Here is an 11,141-nt window from a genome sequence, read left to right as displayed (position 1 = left end):
TATACAGTAGACCAGACATGGAGAACTCACCACGGGCAGAAACAACAACACTTCACTTATGTGTTCATCACTGCGGGGAGGGAGAGCATTACTCTGTCCTTCCTTCCTCTTGACAGCAACACAAATGACTTCATCCAAACGTAGGAAGAGGTTTATTATTACGAAGAGAGTTTAGAATGCAACGGGCAATGAAGAAGATCCAAGGCAGCTGGTTGAAAGGTCCAGTATGTAACATTCAATTAAATTCAACTTTATTCGCCATGTGCAGTGCACTACGAACATGACTTGGTATTCTCCATGCTGAACAAGCTACAGTACATACAACAACAACAACAAGACGACAACACAACAATACTCAAGACACACAATATATACAATACCAATACGAGTGAATAAACATACTGTACAACTTAGTGAATAAACATACTGTACAACTTAGTGAATAAATATACTGTACAACTTAGTGAATAAATCTACTGTACAACTTAGTGAATAAATCTACTGTACAACTTAGTGAATAAATCTACTGTACAACTTAGTGCATAAATCTACTGTACAACTTTGTGAATAAATATACTGTACAACTTAGTGAATAAATCTACTGTACAACTTAGTGCATAAATCTACTGTACAACTTAGTGCAAGAACATGTCAAGTGCAAGGTGCAATGATCAGGAGGGCAGAGCAGAGTGGTTAGGATGCTCATTCAAGCTGTCTAAAAGCATTCTAATGGTTAGGGTTGGGTTAGGGGTTAGGGTTAGGGTTAGGGGTTAGGGTTGGGTTAGGGTTAGGGGTAAGGGGTTAGGGTTGGGTTAGGGTTAGGGGTTAGGGTTGGGTTAGGGTTAGGGTTAGGCGTTAGGGTTAGGGTTGGGTTAGGGTTAGGGGTTGGGTTAGGGGTTAGTGTTAGGGTTAGGTGTTAGGGTTAGGGTTAGGGGTTAGGGTTGGGTTAGGGGTTAGGGTTAGAGTTAGGGTTAGGGGTTAGGGTTGGGTTAGGGTTAGGGGTTAGGGTTGGGTTAGGGGTTAGGGTTAGGGTTAGGGGTTAGGGTTGGGTTAGGGTTAGGGGTTAGGGTTGGGTTAGGGTTAGGGGAAGGATTATGTTTAATCAGTAGGGATCGGGAATGAGATTTCTAAACACTTTTTTTGTCCTACCCAACACTGGGTTTGTACATAAACACGTTATTACTGACAGGGTTCTATGGGAGTGGACTCACCAATGTTCTATGGGAGTGGACTCACCAATGTTCTATGGGAGTGGACTCACCAATATTCTATGGGAGTGGACTCACCAATGTTCTATGGGAGTGGACTCACCAATGTTCTATGGGAGTGGACTCACCAATGTTCTATGGGAGTGGGCTCACCAATGTTCTATGGGAGTGGACTCACCAATGTTCTATGGGAGTGGACTCACCAATGTTCTATGGGAGTGGACTCACCGATGTTCTATGGGAGTGGACTCACCAATGTTATTACTGACAGGGTTCTATGGGAGTGGACTCACCAATGTCCGCCTTTCTGTCTCTGGTGACTGCCTCTTCGAATCGTGTGCGCCTGCAGAAACAATTAGACAATGCAACAAAACATGCAAGTCAATTTCGGGGGGGGGTTGTAATTATCATTAGGGAGGATGTTGTTGTTTGGGAATTCAAACAGAATTTTGCCGCAGTGGCCAGAGATGGCAGATTTCCAACAAACGTACGCCCTGCTCCTATAAAGCAGTGTAAAGTATGCACCTGAAGCCTGCCACTATGCCACAAATATACTGTAGTGTGTCATTTAAGAGCTGTTGATGAATATGCACCATGCCTGCGGGTGTCTGTGGCCAGCTGTGGTGAATGTGACCCTAGATGCTGATCAGTGTATACCCTCCATACAATCCTTCCCTTAACTAGGAAGAAAAACTCACCCAAGATCAGCGCCTGTAGGGCCTACTGTCTCCTTCTCCATGCCCACAGCCACACACCACGTCTATCCACTAGATGGCATTCCAATCATAAACTTCACACTGCTTAAAGGTGGAGTTCATTCTGAAATGAACTTTCTGTGATCCATATACCTTCACACCATAGGCACACCAAGACACTTTTTAAGTCATCATCCGGTTATTTACCGACTTTTTTTCAGTATAATGGAAGTGTATGGGGTCTACTTTATGGCCAGAAAGTTCACCAAATTAACTTTTATTATATCGGAAAATGTGGAAGTGAAAGTGGGTTAAAAAACAACAACAACAACAACAACAACAACAACAACAACAAATAAACTGGATAATATATGTTTGTATGTGTCTAGCGAAGTGACTGTGGTATGTGGTTAATCACAGACATTTCAAATCCCTTTAACTAGCCTAGCTACGTTGACCTCAAAGCACCTGAACCTGCACATATGATTGTGCAATGAAAGGCTTTAGGAACTCACAATGAAGCATTAGAATAAATGACCTAGTGAATGAATTAAGATTATGACTGTACATATAATTAAAGCAATAAGTGCAATACGCAATATGTCATTTAAACTCAAATGAAATTCGTTTTGCATGATGTAGGCTAATATCACGTAGGCTACAGTACTTCTATAAAGGTGATGTATAATAAATGTCCACTCCACATGCATCATTATTGATTCCTCTTTAATGCATCGATAAAAAAAAAACGTATTTTAATCCGTAGACGCAAACTGAGTTTAAATTCGTTTTTATCTTCGGCACACTATCGAACTTTATTGAGTTGCATGAAATCTTTTTTTATTTCTTTTTTTTTTATAATTAAAACTACTTGTTCGGGTTTTGTTTTGTCTAATAGGAATGACACAAACCTGAATCGCGCACTTAGATTGATGACATCTTCAACTCGCACTTCAGTTGAAATCATTGTTTTGCCAGCCCGTTTCTAGTCATGACAAGCTTGGGTTCTTTATCTGGTTTAATAAGACATGTATCCTGACGGTCCGCTCCATCTAGGCCTAGGGTCTTGCACAATCGCCGCAAGAAAATTATTAAACGAAGATATGCATCATTGCATGTCAATGGAAAGGGCTAGTCCACTTCCTATTAGATCACCTATCAACAGCCACTTGACATTGGAAAAGGGAAACACAACAGCCTCCTATTTAAACGATCATGTGGGATACGCGAATTGGAATGACGCGACGTCGATCTCCAATAACCTGGTCAATAACCTGGTCAATAACCTGGTCAATAACCTGCCTACACCTTAACACCCTACATCTTCATATCCAATCATTTTCAAAACGCCTCGTAACTAATATTCTATGACAGATCAAACGTTTCTGCTCTAGTAGATGTTAGTATTAATACTATTATTGTTTATATATACTCTACATGTGTCATGATGAATTATTTGCTATAACTTATTAGCTATACTGCTATGTTGCAGTAATTGTTAGAGCAATAAGGTCAAGTGGTCAAGTGAATCGACCAAAATGTGTCCAAACCCCACACAGCGCTTAACTTGAATGTGCTTGAATCAAGGACAACGTAATGAGAGTCGAAATGCAGTGATAAAAATGGTTATTACTGGATAGTATGTGATTTAAATATAACAGATATTAAATATAAATATATATACAGATATTAAATATAAATATAATCACATGTAATATTGGTTTAGAGGGTTAGGGTTAGTAATTAATATATATATATACTTGTAAATACTTGTAATTATTTGTTGTAGTAGCCTATGTATTAACGTATTTTAGATCAATTGATGACATAACAGCAAATACATTTCTAGTTCATTTGTCAGTTTCCAGTTAATTGACTACTCCGTCGTTACACATAACCTCTCAGGTGCGTGCGTAACATCCATAGTCTCCATAATGGCAACCAGAGGGACACGTGAAGAGACAGAAAGCAGAATAGCCGGCTCAAGGAATTCACACATATTTATTTCTGCATTTTAGCAGCTTCAAACCAGGGAGTGAAATCCGGACAGGTTGTTATAGCTACCCAATCCACAGGGGTTCTGATGTCTGTTTAAAAGCCCTGGGACCCTCCCTCTCCCCTTTAAACAACATTATATCTCACACACAGCATGCCAATGCAACCAGGTCTCAATGAGCACTAAAACACTATCTTCTGACAATTAGCTCATTCTGGTGTGTGCGTCGTTCAGCCTGGCTGGCTCTGGGACAGAGGCGCGCAAGGGAACAGTATCCTCAGAATTCCCCCTTTGGCAATACCTGCTGATTGGGTCCTAAAAGCAAGCTGCTTTTAACTTTTAATATTTGGCTCCCGTGTTCTGCGATGACTGGTCGCAAAAGGTTCTCTCTCTAGGATCAGATAACTTATAAGCAATATTGCTCAGCGGAGATTTGGTCTTAAGTTCTCCCTGAAACCGACGGTGCGCGTATGAGCGCGCGTGTATCTGGGGAAGATGTTTTGCGAAACTTTTTTAAGGATGATATACCTGGGATGTTTCCTGTTCCTTTGTGGGCACACGCATGTCATGGCAAGTTATCCGATCTGGTGGTAAGTTTTATTTTCACTATACTTTCAACTGTTCTCTGTAGTACATGTATGTATTTAACATAACTATTCAATATAGCCCATAGCTACTTTTGTTCGTTTATTGGTGCATCCAATTAGTTTGTGTTATGCTATCAGCATGATTCCCCATGTTGTCCTCCCCGACAATGAAGTTGTATCATAGCGGTCTAATTGATCCTGTCATCGGACAGCTGATATCGATGTTAACTAGGACCAGAGATGGGTTAGAGATGTTAACTAATGTAAATGTAAATGTAAAAAAATGTTACAAATGTAAAATGTAACTAGGGACAGAGATGGGTTAGAGATGTTAACTAGGACCAGAGATGGGTTAGAGATGTTAACTAGGACCAGAGATGGGTTAGAGATGTTAACTAGGACCAGATATGGGTTACATATGTTAACTAGGGACAGAGATGGGTTAGAGATGTTAACTAGGGACAGAGATGGCTTAGAGATGTTAACTAGGACCAGAGGGTTAGAGATGTTAACTAGGACCAGAGATGGGTTAGAGGTGTTAACTAAGGACAGAGATGGGTTAGAGATGTTAACTAGGACCAGAGATGGGTTAGAGATGTTAACTAGGGACAGAGATGGGTTAGAGGTGTTAACTAGGGACAGAGATGGGTTAGAGATGTTAACTAGGACCAGAGATGGGTTAGAGATGTTAACTAGGACCAGAGATGGGTTAGAGATGTTAACTAGGACCAGAGATGGGTTACAGATGTTAACTAGGACCAGAGATGGGTTAGAGATGTTAACTAGGGACAGAGATGGGTTAGAGGTGTTAATTAGGACCAGAGATGGGTTAGGTGTTAACTAGGACCAGAGATGGGTTAGAGATGTTAACTAGGGACAGAGATGGGTTAGAGGTGTTAATTAGGACCAGAGATGGGTTAGAGGTGTTAACTAGGGACAGAGATGGGTTAGAGATGTTAACTAGGGACAGAGATGGGTTAGAGATGTTAACTAGGACCAGAGATGGGTTAGAGATGTTAACTAGGGACAGAGATGGGTTAGAGATGTTAACTAGGGACAGAGATGGGTTAAAGATGTTAACTAGCGACAGAGATGGGTTAGAGATGTTAACTAGGGACAGAGATGGGTTAGAGATGTTAATTAGGACCAGAGATGGGTTAGAGATGTTAACTAGGACCAGAGATGGGTTAGAGATGTTAACTAGGGACAGAGATGGGTTAGAGATGTTAACTAGGGACAGAGATGGGTTACAGATGTTAACTAGGGACAGAGATGGGTTAGAGGTGTTAACTAGGACCAGAGGGATGAAGATGGGTTACAGATGTTAACTAGGGACAGAGATGGGTTAGAGATGTTAACTAGGGACAGAGGGATGAAGATGGGTTACAGATGTTAACTAGGGACAGAGATGGGTTAGCGATGTATGGGTGAAGATGGGTTACAGATGTTAACTAGGGACAGAGGGATGAAGATGGGTTAGAGAGTTAGTCAAGGGAAATTCTATGGAGAGAAAAAAACAGCACGTGAGTCAATGACGCTATTGATTTGAATGCAGAGTGAGACCAGACGGATCGTTTAATACCTACCCCGACTGGTTATGCAAAAAGAACAAGTTCAAAGAGGTTGTGTAAACTAGTTTCATTTGGATTCTCCTAAAAAGAGATCATGTTACACTCTGTCTGCTTGTTATTATTGTTTGTTTGTTATATAGAGGACTGTTCGATCATTTGCTGGCAGGTGCAAAATTAACTCGTTTATGGGAGATATGGGGGGAAATGTGAAAGGCCCATTAGTTAATTGGCATCAAAATTCGTTTATGATTTTGATAATGCTAATAACAATGACAATAATAATAATAGTAATAATAGGAACAATAACAATTGTTATTATAGCAATATATAATAATAATATAATAATAATAATAATACGAGAAATAATAAGTATGTTGTGACATTATGTTATGAATGCTTTATTACTTATTTCCTAAACAAAATTCACTATGAAGGATCCTTTGTTTTTTCTTCTTCATTAAGTGTCCATCAGATAGAAGTTGGTAATGTTATGGTATTCAGGGATGTAAACAATTGTTTGGATAAGCCTCTGTTACTGATCATAATGGTGTTGTTATTTAAAAAGACTGGATAAATCATACCATACAAGACTAATATCCAGAAGTTCACAAGCAGAGGTCATGTGTGTATTCATGTTCTTGTTCCATTGGTTGTTAGCTTTCCCAAACAATCCAGTGCCCGGTTGGCAGCTTGTTATGTTGGCCTAGTGGAGAGGATGGGATGCTTAGGCCGGTTTGCAATAAGTTCCCAACATGAGTGAAACCCAATCACTTAGACTTCCCACACTGTGGAGATTATGATGAAAGCTTTGCAATGGGAAATATATCGCAATCACTTGTTATTCTTATAGGCCTACTACATTGTCCAACTTAATGTCATTTATACATTAACAAGTATGACAAATATGGCGTGTGTCTAATATTGTGTTTTGTACACAATTAACTGAAAGGTATGATGTTATATTAATTCAAGGTGGATTTGCATTCATGTCAAATGTTAACAGTAAAGTCCAAATAATAGGATGATTACCAGATTAAAAAACACAGAGAGAAAGAAGAATGAAGTGAAATTTCAACTGATCTATCTATGTTCTGGTCAAGTCAGTAGATGAAATTGAAGAAAATGGTCAACTGAAGTTGGAAACGGACTAGTATGGGCACCATTAATGATCATTGAATGGAGTGGAGACGGGAGTGGGACTTGCTAGTTACTGCAGAACATCTCCTACTCTTGAATGGAGGGAATTTTTGTAAGTTCCTGCAGCTCAAACGCACAGTCGTTCCCCTATAGCCAGTTGACAGGAGATGCTACAGTATTAGTATGACGCAGCACTAAATCAAAGAGCCTCTACTGGTTTACATTACACCAATCACTCCCTTCAATGCTCCCTCATTAAACTGTTCTATTAATGTATTGCTCTTACAATCCAAAAACACCCTTCCTTAAATCAATGAGGTCATATTAAAGATTGGCTGTCCTCTGACTTAATTCCCATAATGGGTTCCCTGGTGGTAATACTGATGAGAATCTAATTACATGCTCAGCTGGAGGGAAAAAAACTGTATAGAGATTGGGCCCTTAAGATTAGGGTTTAAAAGAAACTGACATAAATGTTGATTAGTTTGTTTTTGAGTACAGAACCTAAAGGCTATGTTCTACTGCGATCCTATTTGTTTTCTGTGTTTCATCCTCAATAGTACAGAATGAGATGGTTTCCATGTTGAAACTGACAGAATTCTGTCACTACTATTATTTTTGTCAGTAACACTTTTCTTGCAGCACTCTGGAGTATGAGATGTAATCTCATATAGCCTGATAAACATTAATAGCTCCTGCGATCTTTAGATACAAGGGCCTTGTCTTTTTGAATCTCAAAGAACCTGTCTTTTTTGTTTCTTTCTTGCGGGGCCAAGATTGTATCAAAATGCCAGATCCCCACCAGTAATGACTGACACAGTCGATGGCAGGCTTCCATTTGGTCCCAGCAACCAGCCTCTGGCAAAGAAATAAAGTCATCAACTTGTGTGTTTATGATTTGCTTTTGGTGAATAGGTCAGAACACTGATTTAATCTGGGCAAGAGTGCAACGACGGAAGCTAAAGAGAGAGAGGCGAGTGAAATCCAAAGTCGCCGCTCTCTGGGTTTATTGTGTCACTCCTTACCAATACAAACAAAGCTGCGCTGTACGACTCAGGCAAAGTAGCTCGCAGAAGTAAAGTAATCTCTGAACTCACATGCATACTTTGTATCATATTTAGCTTTGATTCAGTCTCTGGCTAACTGAAACAAGATCCCTCAGGAGTGCAGTCCACAAGTACAGGGAGATAAGATGCTGAAATAGAAGCTGTGCTTCATGGTAACTTAACCCTGATTGAAAATAAAGCATCATGCACCTTTTGGCTCACCCCGACTACTGTGTCGCCGTTTTTAGCAAACAAACTGTCAACCATCCAAGACCTGTCAGGGTATTGTGATGAAAAGTGGCTATAATAGGGCTAGTTTGTTGACGGAAGCCAATGAACTCGGGAATTGGCCACCATGAGGTATTTTAGACTTAACTACTGTACAACGGGGCTATCACTGCTGGGGGATTGGTTCAGGAGGATATGGATCTCTACCAAGACAGGTTCATGTCTGTCTGCTCCCGACCTGCCATGGCGTAGCCTAGCCTAACTGCACTAACCCCCCCCCCCCCCCCTCCTGCTCCACCCCACCTTAAAAGATAAATACCTGGAGGTGAAAGCTTGCCGCACATTCCTTTTCCCAAACATGCTCTCTTGATGTCAAAGTCGGCTCCAAGGCCTCAGGGCCCAGAGTAAAGTGGTAATTCTGAGGTACCCTGCATGGGCTTGCTGAAATATGCATTAAACCTAGCTCTGGATCACTTCAATGAAAGGAGGAAAGACCTATACTGAGACTCCAATCGAACATGAAATACAATTTTTTCTACTATATGTGTCTCTCTGACTGTAAACGTGAAGCAACATAGAGATGACGGTGGTTATGAATACTTTACAGTCTTGCTATGATACCTCAGTTGTCTTGGTTTTGTTTCAATATGTGTACCACAATCACTATCCAACATGTCCAATGGTAAGGAATCAGACCTATGATGTATTCTTATGAGGTTTTCTTTACCTATATGAGGAAATTAAAGTATCATTCGTGATTATGCTCTGATCAGGACTTAAATGCATTAAAAGGAGGGACACAATTCTAAAGAATATTCAACCTTTGACCCCCCCAGCTCCATATATCCCTAACGGTAGTCATATGTAAAGAAATAATGTGCAGTATTTCTCAGTATTCAATAACACCATGTACTCCATACCTCTGGAAGGGATCATAAATCATCCGTCTTAAAGCATTCCCTGCCTCCTCCCTCCTTACCCAGAACACAGGTAGAGCTGACCTGAACCACTCAGCCAGCCAGGGCCAGACTGAGAGGGATAGGAGCATGTGGTATTGTCCAGGCAAGCTCAGTCTGTCTGCTCTGCTCTGATCATCTATAGAATCTCATTTGATAGGAAGTGCAGCTAGTTCATTATACATACATTGTTTAACAGAAAAACAGAAAACAACATAATCAACAGGTAGAATATTGGGGGAGCTAAACAGTAAGTCGATACACGGCAGGGGTCAAATCCATTCTAATACATGAGCTGCGCTTGTTTCACTGTAAATTGCCTGGAACAATGGAGTTCAATCAAGCCCACCTCAAATACCTGTACTGTCAAGTGTTTGACATGATTAATTTGACCGAGGCCAGGTCTTGTATAAAGATATACAGTTGATTATGTAATGGTACTTTTGGCATCATGCCAAAGTGTTCTTTACACCTGTTGACCTCCTCACTCAGTACCAACAAAGTAAATGCATGAGCTCTTGGCAGAACACAGGTCAAATTAAAAGTCGTGGCACTTGTTTTCACCCCCCCCCCCCCCACACACACACACACACACACACACACCTTCTCTTTCTCTTTCTCAGACAAAGATTTTATCTGCTTGCGTTTGCGTGAGCTGTAGTTTGGGTGGTTTCACTTGCATGGTTAGTCTTTGCATTTCTGCTCTGCATGTTATGTGTATTAGGGAGGCAAGTGTCTGCGGTGGATTGCGATGTGGACTCAAGTTTCTGTTTCGAGAGGTCTTGGCCTTACGCCCCAGGGTGCAGATTGACAAGGGCCAAAGAGAGGTCAATGTATAATAGGAGTTTCCTTGTTTACCTGCTTTCATATTCATGGCAGACGAAACACAGACAGACGTGGCTTCTTCCTCTTAGTCATTTTTCTTCACTCTTGTCCCTTCTTGCTTGCTGTATTTCTCACATATGATTAACTAGCGGGCTAGTCTCAGACGTACAAACATACTAGAAAGCCTTTAAAGTGAGCATGACACATTGCTCTGCCATTTCCGTGAAGAGATGTGTTGGAAAGGACTAAATGACTCCACTTACGTGGTAATCCATATCTCACTGTCTCACTTGGTGAAGTTGTTATTGTCAAAACAGAACAGTCTCCTCAATGACTTACCTGGTGAAATGAACAAGAAAAGAGTTTGAAAGTGAACACATATAACTAGAAAGAAGTGTACAATGTGTTTCTGCGGTGCAGCATTTTAAACTGCCTCGAATAACACTCCTTGACGCAATAGGAGTGGTATTCAAGGTCAGCATGTTTCGCTCTGATGGCCAGGAACTCTCATTGCAGGGTCATACGGTTGCAAAAATATTTATATTTCCTCCGGGCTGTATTTGGAGGTGCCTGGGGTGGGACTCACAGGTAATCCTGTTGTGATCCGTGATTAGCTCTGAACGTGGTTGCACAGGTCAACAGATAGAGAGCTAATTGAGCAGCGGCAAGACCTCTCCCACTTGGCTCTGGGGCTAGATCACGGCTAGATCCACTCACTGGAGGATCCTCCGATCACTGTCATCGTTCAATAACTTGACCATAAAACTCTGGTTATTGCAGAAAGGAAGGAGGTGTTAAGTGACTACCTTGCCCTGGTTGCAGCCTCTGCGGTAGCCTAGCATAGGAAGTCAGCAATTACTGCAGATGAAGAAAAAAAATGTCCATGACAATG

At 40.9% G+C, this 11,141-nt stretch overlaps 1 protein-coding gene across 1 annotated transcript in view; it reads left to right on the top strand.

The window, feature by feature from the left end:
• Window positions 1-4,394: 4,394 nt before the first annotated feature.
• The window catches only part of wnt3a (wingless-type MMTV integration site family, member 3A), a gene marked incomplete at both ends in the record, with an annotated part of 18,591 nt that continues 11,844 nt past the window's right edge, over window positions 4,395-11,141 (top strand). Inside the window, one exon of the mRNA XM_080546727.1 lies at window positions 4,395-4,489. Coding sequence (XP_080402853.1) covers window positions 4,395-4,489 — 95 coding nt within the window. The remainder of the gene's footprint in view (window positions 4,490-11,141) is intronic.

This window comes from Nansenia antarctica (assembly GCF_963989245.1).
Source record: "Nansenia antarctica genome assembly, chromosome: 16".
Lineage (NCBI taxonomy): Eukaryota > Metazoa > Chordata > Actinopteri > Argentiniformes > Microstomatidae > Nansenia > Nansenia antarctica.
The sequence above is the reverse complement of the archived record's forward strand: the minus strand, read 5'-3'. Positions and strand labels throughout refer to the sequence as shown.